General features: G+C 42.4%; 1 protein-coding gene across 1 annotated transcript in view; it reads right to left on the bottom strand.

Annotated features, from left to right (window-relative positions):
- The window catches only part of adamtsl5 (ADAMTS like 5), a 41,607-nt gene that overhangs the window by 12,096 nt on the left and 13,825 nt on the right, over positions 1 to 15,686 (bottom strand). The window contains exons 3-7 of the mRNA XM_020640147.3: positions 9,285 to 9,454; positions 8,981 to 9,041; positions 7,885 to 7,990; positions 6,481 to 6,608; positions 2,568 to 2,691 (exon numbers count right to left, since the gene is read on the bottom strand). Coding sequence (XP_020495803.1) covers positions 2,568 to 2,691; positions 6,481 to 6,608; positions 7,885 to 7,990; positions 8,981 to 9,041; positions 9,285 to 9,454 — 589 coding nt within the window. The remainder of the gene's footprint in view (positions 1 to 2,567; positions 2,692 to 6,480; positions 6,609 to 7,884; positions 7,991 to 8,980; positions 9,042 to 9,284; positions 9,455 to 15,686) is intronic.

Below are 15,686 nucleotides of genomic sequence, written 5' to 3'. Positions count from 1 at the left end.
CTGCACGTCTCTGACATTTAACAGTAAGATTAAACCTCGGCTGGTTTGAGAAATGCGGTCGCATTATTTAACAGTTTGCTGCAGGCTCTCACTTTGTACTCTGCCCTTCTTATTGGGGGTTAATCTTTAAATAGCACACTGAATCATCATCTGCCAACAGAAACAGAAATGTAATCACAAATAATCAGATAATAATGTTCTTTTGAGTGGATATTGTTCAACACTGTCAGCTGCTGTTAGAGTCTTTATTGCCTGTCATTATAAAACAATCTGTATTTATGATGTCATTTATGGTTCACTTTGATTAATGGTTTACAGGATGGGTTAATGAGCAGATAGAGGGATCATTTATGAATGAGCTGAAACCAGGAGCATTCATTACAGAGCCATATTTCACCTTTGTGAGGCTGCGACAGCTCTGTGGTTCTCCCGCTGTTCAAGGGTGACAAGTGTCCGCAGGATGAACTCCATTTATAACGGCCTCTGAAGCGCTTTGGTTGCCCCTGTTTACCCGCTCTAAAGAGTAACTATGCACAGGCTTCATCTGCTTCATTAGCTTCATGAAGATCCAGTGACAAGAGAGAATGTCAAAGTCACAGCGATGCAGCGTTCAAGGCCGGCTGCATCTCACCGCCTGAGGAGTGAAGTCCATGCAGCCGCTTCATGGGTTCTCTCCCTGCATTTTTCAAAAACAGCTGCAGGAGGAGAGAAAACCTCCCAAGGCTGATGACATCGCCCAAACAAAGCAACCATTATCAGCATGTTTGCTTCTTGCTCAATCTGAGCCGTAATGGCCGACTCTTTGCTTTGCCAAAAGCACAGAGCGAGGAGAGGAAGCACACATAACAGAGACCTGAGCCAAGTCACACAGGTGTTTGTACTTTCTGCATGTGTTGACTCCCTGAATTCCACAGAATTTTCACCATTCAACCGATTATTTATTCATGTTGACAGTCACAAAAACAAAGTAGCTCCACGATTAACATGAGCGTAAATGTTTAACCCTCCAAAGTCTGCTGTAAAAATGAGTCTGATTTTGATTTCATTTCTTGGAGCATCTTTTAAATTCTGCACATCCCTAAGATCATTTCAACCTAAACTTGAAGGTTAATAAGCAGAACATATACAGAAAAAGTATTAAAATTGTGTCCTCCTGACTTGCGAAATACGAAAATCATACTTTCTTTTTGATCATTTTGGTGTATAAACGCAGGAAACAAATTAATACAAGCACATTCTGAACGTAAAAACATAGTGTTTCATTCCAGAAGATATTAAAACTTGAAGTTATTATACTTTCAGCCGTGTACATTTTCATGAGCACAAAGAAAATGTGTTTCTTTTGAAGACATTTCTGAGATCCTTAAAGGTGTGAGAGTAATGTCGGTCTTAGCTTAGTTGGACATTGGCGATAAGAATGACTTCTTTAAAGCCCAGCCGGTGCATTCAGCTCCAGAACTACAATCATGACATTCTCCTACACGGACGTCCGTCTACACACAAAGCTAAAGACTGTACAATGACAACGTTTGGTTCCATCACTGCATCTCTTTCTTTCTCAGTCTTTAGGCAAACCGCTGCAGAGTTGGCAGAAACATTTTGCACGGATTTACACTAAATAATCGATTCCTTTAAACTGGCGAGTCTTGAGTTTGCCGAAGTGGAGTGAAGAAGACGATACAGATGAACCCTGATGCAGATGAACCCTGATACAGATGGTTTTTAAAATGTGGTGAGCGCTTTTTGATGATGATCCAATGATACACATTTTGATAGAAGTGTACAACATTAAAGCAGTGTGAGCGGTGTCAGGAGGAAACACTAAACATGTTGTTGTCTATTCAACAAGGCCTAAGGTTTCTTTATTTTTAGCAAAAATGAAAACAATCCCAGTAACATTATTTTGCTTTACTTTTTCCGTTTTTTTTCACTGTGTCTCTACAGCCTGAAAAGCAAATGTTCGTTTTGTTTCATTTTGAGAACCAGCTTATTTGATTGGACTGTAATCCAATTATGACTTTTTTTTAACCTACTTGCAGATATGCTGCCTTCATATGCCATTTGCCTGTAATGTTTCTTTCCTTTGATCTGTGCAGAGAGAAAACCCTGCAGATTTCCCCTCCTCCTGACATGTTTGCTGTGAACAATCAGACTGTGTGCGTTAACCTCTGAACTACAGGTACTAATAGAAGAGGGAAAATGTTTTTGTGGCATTGAGCCAGAGTGTCATTTGGAGCCTGAAGAACTCTCCGTTCTTCTTCCTCCTTCCTGAAATCTTTAACCACTGTAATTTTGGAGGACCTGTTGTTTGCTGAATGTGTTCCTGGACGACAGCCAGCAGGTTTTGTTTGGCAAAAAACTGTAACCATGGCGAACGCTCGGTTTATCAGAGAACAATGAGCTCCTCAATGAACTGGACCGACTAATGACGCTTTGGAGAGAAACCACAAAAAGGGATTTATACCTGGATCGTGTTGGTCTGAAACTGCAGCAATTGATTCCTTGTGGAGACAGTGTGATGATTGTGTGGGTGTGTGTGTGTATGTGTGTGTGTGTATGTGTCCTACCTGCTTCCAGCCCGTTGCTCTGGTACACACTCTTGTGGTGCAGACAGGTGGTGTTTTGTCCTCCACACACCATGCAGGCGTCCTCCTGCTGCTTCGAACCCAAGATGGAGTCACAGCCGGGCCTCTGTACGACACACAAACAAACACACAAGTTAGGAATCAGGATTAAAGGGTAAAATCATTTAAACAGATTTTGGCCAGGAGGTTTATTGTTTTTTTTAGCCATGTGTAACACACTACATCCCTCTGGTTGAAAGTCTCAGTTGAGACTTGTTGATCCTACTTGAGTCCAACTTTCACACATTTTCTGACAGCGTCCCGGCAACCTCTAACCTTTCCTTCTGTTGTGTTTCCTCTCAGCAGCCTCCTTAAATCTTCTGCCATAACTCAACTCAGTCCACTCTGCCTCTTCTTCTACTATTTGCTTATCTGCGTCATGTTCTCCTTCTCACAAACATTGACTCCGCGGGGATATAAAGCCAGTGCAGGGCCCAAAAAAAGAGGACGAGAGTTGCCTCAGTAAACGTTAAAATGCCAACGCAAAGAGCACGCAGGACGAGCTCTGTGGTTTATGGTGTGAGGAGAATCTTGTCGCGATAGATTACAGTGGCTTGTTTTTCTCTTCTCCAGCCTTCATCACTCCCTCTGCAGAGCAAACCAATCAAGTGGGAGGTTCCCCGGCAAAGAAAAGCAGCAATCTAGGGACCCTGTAATCATCGGCCCCCTAAGCCCCTTAAAAAACACAAAAACACTCCCAGCATCTGTGAGCGCACAACAGGAAATGAATCCTCGGTGACAGAGGAGCCATGTGCACGAGGGCCCCACTGAGGGAAAGAGCCCGGTGCTGCGAAACATCAAAAAACACTCAAGCAATGCAAGAAAAACCATCAGACCATAAGGCTTTAAAACTACAGGTTGGTGCATCTGAACGGGTTTAGTCCCAAACGTTCTTCACTGACTTCACTGTTCTTCTGGTTTGTTTGGAGCAGCTACTGACTGTCAATTTCAGGTATGTGATTACACTAATCCTGAAGTGAAAGGTATTTATTTGTCAGTGAAATTAATGTTTAAGTTACAGAAGATATGATCATTTCTTTTGCAGTTTTAGTCATCCATCAAGGAAAGTAAAGGAGGAATTCTTATAACGTCAGAGGTTGACATCTTCATAAATATCTTGACAGCTCTTTTGGGGGGATTGCAGTAAAATGAAGCTCCCTTGATCATCAGTATGACCTCCTGATCCTCTGACATTTCCTCCATCAGCAGTGCTTAACAATTTGAATGTGTTTCATTCATTTGTTGACAATAAAACACCTGGCCTAGCGGTATAAGGTTGTGGCCAGCGTACAGAGGCTGTAGTCCTTCAAGTGAGCTGCCCGGGTTCAAGTCAAAACTGCAGATCTAGTCTAGTCCAGAATGTCATCCCCCCCCGCCCCCCCACCCCCTCCCTCCACCTGATTTCCTTCTCTATCCACTGTCCTAACTAAATAAAGGCCATAAAACCCCCCCAAAAAATCCTACAAAAAATAACTCAAGAAATTCAATTCTCAGCGGTGCTACTTATAAAATGTTGACATGCTAACAGAATATTCTTGGTCAGACTTTTTTCTGCTGACACCAGCATGCAGGTACTGTCATCATGAATATGTTTTCATGCCAACATTACCATTCAGTAGAGTACAGCCTCACAGAACTGGTAACCAGGCTGTAAACGGTTGAATAATATTTAGATCGCTATCTCACAGTCTACATGTTTCATTTCATGTGAAGCTCTTGGTGGACGTATACTCCTAATCATAAAGAACTTTGGGCTGCGTTTGTAGTATGAGTGATGCAATGACAATAAAGTTTGATACTAAACTAAGCAAAAACTAAAACCATACAAAGGGGTTTTGGAGTGTTTGCCTGATGAAATAATATCGAGAGATCTCCATTTTCTCCGCTTTTTCATGAATGCCATATCTTTAAAGAGTTTTCTGACCGCAATGTGGTCAGAGAGCAGAATGAAACAGCTGCTTGATTGAGCAAATCCCTGCACCATCATTGAGAAAAAGCAAATATCTACAAACACACACACACACAACAAACACACATGTGTGCACTCTCCACAGCGGCCATGCGTTGTGCAGTCTGATCTCAGCTTGTGACCTGCAGCTCCCCACACCAGCTGCACGCTGCATCTGCTTCCTGTTTCAGACCCTGTGCTCCTCTGACCTCAGTCTGAGTCCATAAATCCACTTATTTACACCACGCGTTAGCACACACTCTCACACACACACACACACACACACACACACACACACACACACACACATGCAAACATAATATATAGACATATGTAAACACAGACGCACATTAATCCCTTTCTAAGTGGTGTAAAAATAACCTCCTCTTCTAAGTGTAGCTCATGTAGCAGATGTGACCGCTGAGTATTACACATGCATGTTGTTAATCTGAATGTCCTGCAGGTCCAGAGGGACACAAGTTCATTTCCAACCTTCCCCATCTGTGTGAGGAGGGTGAAGAGGGGGGTGAGGAGGAGGTGAGCAGGGACGGCCTGGATGAGGGGAGCAGGACTGTGGACTGTGTGCTGAGCAGAGCTGTAATGCTAACTGAAGGCTGCAGTCCACACTGATGAGTGCACCTTGGCCCTAACGCGCAGCATGGAGCTCACTTCTCCAGAGAGCTGCAGTCAGAGTGGTCAACATCATTTACACCACAACAGGGTGGGAATGAAGAGCAAGAGAGAGAGAGAGAGAGGAACTTCAGCTTAACACAGCCTCATGTTCAAATGAGAATCAGGACGGAAGTAAGAGGAGTTATTTCAGACGGATGTGGTTCTGGAAGTTATTCCCTTTCTTTCTCTGACTGACCAATCACTTCCAAGACGACTTAGACGGCTTCCTCTCTAGTACAAAAAAGAACAAGAAGAAAGTACTAAAACCGCCCCCTTTGAGTTTGTTCTAAGGAACTGGAATAAACTCACAAATCTAATCTGCGATGCTGGAGAAGATGTAACATGTCAGGCTGTAGGACTGTACAAAAAAGTGTCTGAAAATGACCCTTCAGTGTTCATTGTAAGGATTTTTAATGAGGCACAAAATATATATAGAGGTCTCCTCTCCAAAACAGACCCTTTAATTAAAACCAGTAAAATAAATGTGAGTAAAGTAGCTTCATGTTTAAAAGCAACGTGGAGCTTCAATTTGAGAAACCAAATCACATACTAACACTCACACCCTGGTCTGAAAGCCGTCTGTTGTTAAGGAAAATGTTGAAAACAGGAAGAGTGCAAGTTAATATCCTAGTGAGGGACTTTATTGAAGATATCTTATAGATTCATCCTTTTTGTCTTTGGAGCATGTTTGAGCTAACACGTCCTGTGTGTTTTTAACAACCACCGACTGACTGCACCAGTTCAGCAAAAACCACAGGACTGAAGCAGTGTGCAGATCTGTCATGTACAGAGCCATCACAATGTGGAATCATTTAACAGTTTACCAGTTATCATAGTTGAAGCACCCAGTAAGGCCAGTTTAAAAAAAACTTTCCAGGAAAAGGAGACTTGTGTAAATCAGTGTAGTGATACAACAGAAAACTCAAAGGACTTGGAATCCAAAACAAAAAACGCCAACCAGAATTTACATTTTTAGAGACTTCAAATCCATTATTGCCCCTTTACCTTTTCTGAAGATTATTTCCATTTTAATATAGATGGAAATGGAAATAACAGGAGCAGAATGTACTGTTTCATACTGAAACATTTAGAAGTGACACAAAATACAGCAACCTTGGAGGACTGCTATGTTTCATGTTTTCGTGTGAGTTGTGGAGTTGTTTTTCTGCATCTTAAAAGTAATTCTAAAATAAGCACATGAATAACACACACACACACACTGTTGTTCCTACTCACCAGGCAGTGTCCGTTCACACACACGGCTCCGGGCTCCTTGTCGCAGGCTGTGCCGTCGAGCACTCGGCCAAAGTTGTAGTAGAAGTTGTGACCCAGGGCCAGGCAGCTCAGTTCACACGGGTTAGAGCCTGCAGGGAAGATCTCCAGTCAGTGGCTCATTAATTTATTTATTATGGGAAATAAAAGGACAGGCAGGGAGGCAGAAACAGAGTGACGGGGAAGAGAAATAAGTGAGACTGGGAGAGGAGGCAGGAAGCTAAACAGATGTCAAAGAGAAAACTTAAAACATCAACAGTCTTATGAGGATTAACACCCTGCAGGACTCTGAGGGGACACGAGAGCAGAGGCAGCAGGAAACCTTAACCACATGACTGACAACGACACAGTTACTAAAATTAAACATAGGCACAGGCAGAAACAAACAAATGATACTTCACCACTAAAGTCGACTCCTGTCTGGCTGTGGCTGCTACAAAGACACTTTACATGTTACAGACCGACACACTACAGGGATTGATGTTGGATCTGCTCAGCGGTTTTTATATCGTTTTTTGTTTTTTTTAATCACTGTAGCTAAATGATACAGTTTGAAAATGAGATGCAACCGTGTCTTGAAATGAATACATTGGATGTCCTGGAGTCAAAGGCACTTAATCAAGACACTTCAGGAGAAGGAGCACTTTAATCCTCCTGAACCATGACCTGCTCATCCCCCCCAAAACTGTTTCTGAAGATCCATCTGAGAGGTCTGGCTGTGATTTTTGACGCATGTTCAGCAGTGATTAATAGAACGGGCCGTGTCTATGGTGGCTTGTATAATCCAAAAAAGTGCAACGCTTCCTGCCGTTCTCGGATCGTGCTCGTCGTTTCATCAAAAGGAAAAATCGAAAAAGAAACGCACATCCCTCAGTGGGTGCTGGATGAAGTCTGAGTAAGAGCAAGTCTGCTCAACATGTCACTTAATAAATCCTTCTAATGGGAGCTTCTTGGTGTGTGGATCTTGTTTTTTGACTTTCCTTTCCATACTACAAACAAACTGCACCAGAGTCTGAAAAAAAAGCAGACCAAGACCAACCTTTTTTAAGCGGCCTCTGTACGGCTCTTTGGTCGGCACCGGGGTTAGATTGTCAGCTTTCACACCAGAACAAACTAACCGCACTAACTTGGCTAACAGAATCAGGTTCATTTTAACCAAAGCAGAAAGGTTAGGTGTGAAAACCCTCCAAGATTCCTTCAGTTGTTCTTCAGCAGCAACAACAGTGGACTTAGTTCCACCTTTTCTTCTTTGACACGACTGGTTTAATCCAAAACTATCTGTTGCCAATAAACGGTGAGGATTCACTACTTTGTAAACAAACCACTGCTGAGAAAACCTTGTAAAAAACTGTGAATAGACTCACTGACCTCCATGAAAGGTCGTCCATTTAAAGGAGGTTCCAGCCACCAGCGGGCGGTCATTGAAGGCAGCACACTGCATCTCTCTGAAGTCCTCCGAGTTGGGTGGACACACCTGTATGCACACACACACACACACACACATACATCATGTTAGGATAATAAATTGCATTGTGGGTATTCTGCATTCATTCCCTGGACGTTTATCTCAAATTCAACCATCAAACCCCTCCCAAAGAAAAATATAAACCCGAACCTTAAATCTTGCATAACTCCATTTTTATATCTAAGATAAATAAGTGACATTAAATCATGCTTCATGGAAAAGATTGTACACATAAATACAGCAGAAATCAAGAATATCCTGTGTGAATGTGTCTCTGAGTCATGACTGTCTACAATGAGGGAGAAGCTTGAGTCCCGCTGGCTGTGTTGTTGTCAGAGCCGTGTTTACATGGACGGGACGACCTTGTGTATAAAGCTGCTTCAGTCAAGGACTAAAGAAAAGAAGAACATACTCACTGCTTATTTGGATGTCATGTGTCTGTTTGTATGTTTGTATCTGCCCATTTGAGCTTAATGGTGCTTAATTATGCTGCGTTCTAATTGATAACTCCTTAGTGTGAACGCAGTGGAGCGGTGTTAGAGGTGTGTCATTGGAGGAGAGCGGAGGCTTCAGATTAGCAGAAGTGTGGACAAACAGCAGTTTGTTTTGGTTTCATGCTGGTGCTCAAGAGCGACATCTACTGGATCAAAAAGTCACACATTCTTCCTTTGAACAATTTGCAACACATCTGTGTGTTTCTTCTTTGTTACTACAGTTGATAGTTGACCGCCTGTCAAGAACAAACACAGCTGCTGACCTTACAACACATTTCTATCTCAGTGGCAGGTTCTGATAACTGGCTGTTTAATTCCCTGAGTTCAGCGTAAAGCAGTGCAGCGAGGACACAGGTTAATATGTCAGTGAAATTCCAGCTCACGCCCTGAAAGCCGTCTGCTGCACCTCCCCACGAACACACCTTAAAGACCAACTTCTAATGCAAACACGGGCCATTGTTCTGATATTTTTCATGCAGTGTGAAGATCGTTCGGCTGAAATGACCTTGGTGTTGCAGATCTTGTATTGTCGGGGATCTCCTGCACATGGTCCACCCACTGGGTTCCTGTGACGCAGAGAACAAGACCTTCATGAGGGATGAGTCAGCAACACATGGGGACATGTTTTATTTGTAGTAGTAGGTTCCACCTTTGGTTTCACACCAGAGGACTACTTTTTACAAGCATTGGAGTCGCCCCCTGCTGGCAGAAAGATTTACGGCTTTTTCCACATTTGCTCCACTTTCATAAACCAATACATCGTGTTCACCTCTTCTATACAGTGTATGGTTTTGGCTCAGTGTATTTACCTGGTGATACAGGTGCGTGTCCTCACAGAGGCTCCGCTCCCACAGCTACGTGAGCACTCGGACCAGACGCTCCATGTGGCCCACTCGTTCCTGTAGTGCAGCTGCCGCCGGGCTCGAGTCAGACGACCTGATGAGACCTCACCGGAGGGACCCCAGGCAGAAATCCAGGACTGAGACACACAAGACACAGCGAGAAACTTTAATACTGACATTTAACACAAACACCTGCTGGGGAACTCGCTTATACCTTCCTTCAAGTCTGAAAATCTTCTCAGGGGAAAAAGGACTGACTCGCTTTTTCTGCAACAGACAAAGTTACATATGAATCTTGATTCAGCGCTCATCATATTAAACCAATTTAATATTTAGGGAATCAAGAACTACCTCGTAATTTTATCATTCAAAAGGATTTGGCTTTTAGACTCTAATGTTTGCCTATCTCTTCCTTTTTTAGTTCAGTGTCTCATCAAACTTCTTAATCAGCCTCATTCATGTTGTGACTGAAGACTGACATCTATCAGACTTTTCAGAGAAACATCTTTTCTGAATGAATCATGTCATGTCACGTCGACGAGACTCGGATTTAGACACGATTAGATATCATTTTATCTGACGTCATGATACCAAAGTAAAGGATTTTAGTCACCTCATGTTGGTAAAAACAGAGCTACAAGCAGCGGCTCAGCTCACAGCCCCCGAAGGCCCCACAAGGATCAAGGGTAAGACTCAGATTTGTCACATGAACTATCATGCTCAGTTATTTTCCCAGTTTTCATTACTCAATCTACTGAGTATGTCTGTTTGTATCAGAGGAGTTCACAAAAACAGCTCCACTCACAGATGTGTCTTGACATCTTGCAAAAGCCAAAGAGCATCAGGAAGGATTTTTTATTTTTTTTTGGCCTTAATTTATTTTAAGGGTAGATTTAGAGAGACAGGAAATGGGGGAGAGTGAGTGTGAAATGATATGCTCCAATCAGCATCAGAATCTGGAGTCAACATGAGACTCAGCGACGACGATTGTAGCCTCTGTACTTGAAGCGCCTTCTCTCCCAACTGATCTATACCGGTGCCACAAGAACAACATTTTTAATAAGATACTGCTTTATTCACTTTTTACAAGTTTTAGGAATTGGGTCCATGTGTTTTGGAGAGAACAACAGGGCGAGCAAAAACCACAATGAATACTGAAGGGTCACTTTGAGACTCTTTGTAAGTTTACAACCTGTTGTTCCAGCTTTGCCGGGTACACAATGACAAAGAAGTGGAAAAAAAAAAAGCAGTCACTTCAATTTCTTTCCTGTACTGCTGGGCTTTTTTTCTGAGTCTCTTGGATGCATCATAAAGGCCTCTCGACTCTCCGCTCTCCGCCACTCTGCAGCATCACTCTGCAGTGTTGGCCTGCATGTTCAGAGCTGTCAGGCAGCAACTGGCAACTGTCAGCAGCTCACAATCCCTGCATGTGTGTGTGTGTGTGTGTGTGTGTGTGTGTGTGTGTGTGTGTGTGTGTGTGTGTGTGTAGAGAGGGAGAGAGAGACGACGGAGAGAAGACAGTGTTGGCAGGATGATGAGATGTCATTTGTGAAAGGAAAAAAAGTGTGTTCAGAGGGGAGTTATCTGTGACGGCTAACAACACCCACATTATTTATAGCCAAGAATCCAACAGGCTGATAAATCTATTCAGCGTAGATGGTTTTAAAAAAACAAAACTTGTGAGCCTGCTGCTGGATCAGGATCATCAGAGACAATAAAAAGTGATTAGAGAAATCTCAATGGCGCTCCTCAAACACATTCCTGAGTTTTTTTTTTTTTGTTGTTTTTTTTTTTTGATTCCTTGGAGGGAGGAGGACTGAAGCTGGCAGCGTTCCCAAACAGTTTCTCACACAGCAGCTGGCTCACACACACGTTTAACTCTTTAGACACACGTTGAAGAACTGCTTTGACCACCTTTCTCACAGGACGGGCTGGAGTCATCTGGAGAATCTGATGTACAAGCAACAACTAACACTCAATCCAGATGTATAGAAAAACAAATACAACACATGACTTAAAGCTCCGGTCCTTGTTTCCCACTGTTGTTCTGCAGCAGTGATATCTTTATCATCAGAAACACTGTACAGCAGGAGAAGAGTGTGTAAGTTTGATGTTTCAGTCATGTTTTATACTTGATTTATTATGTTGATGGCAAAGGACCAAACAGCTTGTACAAATGTATATATTTCATTTTTTCACCCTCTCTTCTCCACCTTTTGCATAATTTGTTCGGTCAGTTAAACTAAAAAAAACTAAACCGGACGAGCAGAAAATCATCACAGAGCTCGAACAAGATGAAATTCTTGGCACATGCTTTAAAAAATAACCAACCGGGGCGCCGGTGGCCGAGTCGTTAGGGTGCAGCTGCTGTAGTAGTCGTCACAGCGGGTTCAAATCCGAACCTGTGGCTTCTTTCTCGCATGTTATTCCTCAGTCTCTGTCAGTCCCTGATTTCAGACTCTATCCACCGTCCTGTCTCGACAATCAAAGCATTAAAAGCCCCAAAAATAAATCTTAAATAACTACATATCCCACAATCCATGGTGAATAGATCTTCTAACATCGGCACAAGTCTGAAATAAATCAAATGAGCCGATACCGATTGTCACTTGATACGCTAATATCAGCCGATGTTATCAGCTGGCCGATTGATCAGTCGGGCTCTACTGAAAATCAAGATCAATCAAACAATTGCCCTTCTGCTCCTCCTTCTTTCTCTGATACATTTTCCTATAGTTTCCATACTCCACATAAACCTAATCTACTTATCCAAATCCTTTTTTTATGTATTTAAAATTTGTACATTTGAAGTCATATTCTGGCTTTGCTTTAAATCATTTATAGGCACATCTCCACATGTACTATGTAAGAGTATATATACATATATATATATATATATATATGTATGTATGCTTCTGTAGGATTATAGCCTCTTCTTATCTGAGGCTTTGTAAGACATTGACTAGAACTGGTCAGACATTCTCACACACACACACACACACACACACACACACACACACACTCTCTCTCTCTCTCTCTCAGCTGAGAGTGTCCCGTGTTTTGACTCTCCATCATTTTCCATGGCAGGGTCACCTGAGGTTGCCCTCATTAGCGTTACCTTTGCTCCAAATTAGCGTTGATAACAGTTGGAGATGTGGCAGGCCGACGTTCAAGATTAATGAAAGTGACTTTTGACCTTCACAACACACCCTTCCCCCCCAAGCAGCCCACGAGCAGGAAAAAAAACTCCTTTTTACTCCTTTTTTAAAAAAAAAGCTGAAATCAAACACTGAGGTGAGATATCACATGAAACTGTCCACACATTGTTTGATAAACCGGAACTCAAGTGAACAGATTCCTCATCTGTCAGCAGACCAGCTCTCCCAGTCAGCAGAGAGGCTGGAGCTGACAGACAAACTGGAAAACGTCCCGCCTTGAAGTAAACATGAGGACAACAGGTGAAGACAGAAAGTCAAAATAATCAGCGCCACCTTTTCTCTAAGAAATTATGCTATTTCAGTCTCCAACATATTCTGTAGCTTAGCTCACACGGGGCAGCAGAAACTCAGTCTGTGTGAGCGCAGAGCTGATTACTCATAGTAATCGTTCACTACTATTGGCAGACCCGACACACAATTATAGATACTTGTTAATTTGAAAAAGAGCAAAATCAACGCTTTTTTATGATTTAATGTTTCTTTTTCTGTTTGTCGTGATGCTGTTCATGTCTTGTGAGAAGCACTCTGAATTGCCTTGTTGCTGAAATGTGCTATAGAAATGTTCTTTCCTTGCCTTGCATGAAGAGACTTCATCTTTTTCCACATTAGTGGAGTTTGAAATGACACCGGTCATATATTCGAGGAAACAGTCCGTGTGGAGAACGTTGATGTGTTGATGACTGTAATGTAACACCAGAATCCATCAGCAATCATCCTTTGACCATTTAGCTTCTATAAACATATTTCTACATGTGACTGCAGCTAAATATCCACTCTAAGCCGTTGTCTCTAACTCCAAATCCATTCTCTCTACTTAAAGAGGACATATTATCCCCCTTCTCCACCTTTTCAAACAGTCCCCCTGTGGTCTAAATGAAACATCTGTGCTGTGCTTTGGTCAAAATATAACATGAATCAAGCACCAGAGGAGGTTTGTGACCCTGTATAAACCAGCTCTCTCAGAACGCTCTGTTTTGGTGTGTGTGTCTCTTTAAATGTAATGAGCCCCCCCTGAGTTTTCCCCGAAGACATCACTCCTCTGTAGGGAGAATAAAAATGGCGGATTTGCGCAGAAGTTTTGCTCTAGGCTGGGGGTGGAGTCCATGGGTGGAGATACCAGGGGAGGGGAGAGAATTTTTTTTTTTACCAGAATCCCACTGTGACATCAGATTGAAACGGAGCATTTTTCTCCGTGTTGTAAGACTTATGCAGACCACAAACAAAGCACTGAATGGGTTTATGTCACATTTTGTGGGTCGGTAGACACTCAGATTATATATGTTGAAAAACACTATAAGTGGATTTTTCACAAGATGTCCCCTTTAAGCTTTCTTCGGAGGGTAACCAAAGGCACTGTATGGAAAAGGAAGTCAGGCGTCCTTTATCAATAAAAGCTGGCTCCATCTGACGCAACTTGGCTGTTTCTTAAATGCGATAGCATCAGGAGAAATTGCTGATGTGTTCATTATCAGGAGTGCAGGACATGTGTGAAAGGGGCTCCAGAAAACCAGCTCTCAGTGATGTATTTCATGTCTTGATCTGATTTGTCTATTTGTCTTGTTTTTTTTTTTTATCTGTTGTTGTCCAGATGTGGACATCAGCGACTCTGTCACTGCAGCTGTGTTTATGACTCACTACAGAAAAAGTCTCAGCAATGTCAAACATCTAAACAGCTTTTGGGCAGCGACATGTCCTCACTGCAGTCCTGACTTAATGATTTTCCAACAGACAATGGAAAACTGATCTGAAGAGTGTCGACCCTCCACTACATTCCTGTCTTTGATGTTTGGGGTAGCCTATCTCTCTGTCTGTGTCAGCTCACTGCAGCCGGCCCTCAAGTGAGGTCAAGGTGGGGGGCCTGACAACAAGACAAACAGTGATGAAGATGGACGCTGCAGTCAGAGGAGAAAAGGTGGAGAAGCAGCAATCAGAGCGGGGAGAAAGTGAGTGGACGGCAGCCTTCAGGAACATTACAACCGCCAAGACAAAAATACCATCAGAGGACAAACACACTGCAAAAACAATCCAATCAGCACGCTCGCAGACCTCAGCGACCTGCTCACATCTGACACTGGTCAAAGGGCCGACCTCCGTTTATTATCTAAATGAGCTGGATTTTCCTCTTTGGAACCGGAGTGCAGGGTTTTTTCTCTGAGCTAATTAGTGTAATCGCTGCGTTTAACTCTGTCAGAAGTAAGAAAAATAAGACATAGAGGCAGGAGGCTGTGGGAAACACGGCCTCGGGCCCCGACAGGCTCCTGTGTGTAAATTCAGCATGGCGAACTCTGTCGCTCAGCTATTAGCTTTGTATATTTGCACAACACAGGAGTTGACATGATGGCTCAAACTGCCCCCCCCCCACCCCCCCAGGAAACAGCTTTGTCCTTGTGTCAGTTTGTTTTGATATTTGATGGACTAAACATGAAAACAATAAAACTGAATGTGAAAATGAAACGTAATTTTCAACCCTGATGCTCGTTTTGTTTTATGTCCGTTTAATGTGTAAAAAAAAAAGGACAACTATCGGCATCATATTAAAACTCTATAACATGTCGATATGATTGGTCTGATATATGTTTGTGGACTTTATGCCCCCTAGTGGCCCAAAAATAATTAAGGCTGCTTTAAGTGGTTTTGGTCAGAGAAAAAGTAATTAATAAATAACTTGATCCCAGAATCTAAAACTCTTCTGATTATAAATAAATGAAAAAGTAAAAGACGTGAATCATTTTGCCACCTCTCTTTGACTTGTTTCACTCTGGTTTTTGTGGTCAGATGAACATTTTCAGTAATCGGCCTCGCCTATATAACACAAAATAATTGCATCCTTGTTTAAAAGAAGTTAGCAGCACTAAAAATCAAAACAATGATCAGTTTCAAAACTTTGCTTTGGTTTTGATTAATCTATTCTCAGTTTTGATTCATTGGTTATACATCTTAAATTGTGTAGGATTTCTTCTCTAAATCTTGGAACCTGTCAGCTCTCCTCTTACATTGATAAAAGCCGCAGAGAGTGACAGACAATTTATCGGGGAGTAGCCAACACTTAGCAAAAAAACACTTCCATCCAAGACTTCTTTTTTTCTTTTCCTTTGGTTCCAATCTGACTAACAGAGAAGCGAGAATGGATGAGATATCAGCTTTACATGCA

This window comes from Labrus bergylta, chromosome 3, assembly GCF_963930695.1.
Source record: "Labrus bergylta chromosome 3, fLabBer1.1, whole genome shotgun sequence".
In the NCBI taxonomy this organism is placed as follows: domain Eukaryota; kingdom Metazoa; phylum Chordata; class Actinopteri; order Labriformes; family Labridae; genus Labrus; species Labrus bergylta.
The sequence above is the reverse complement of the archived record's forward strand: the minus strand, read 5'-3'. Positions and strand labels throughout refer to the sequence as shown.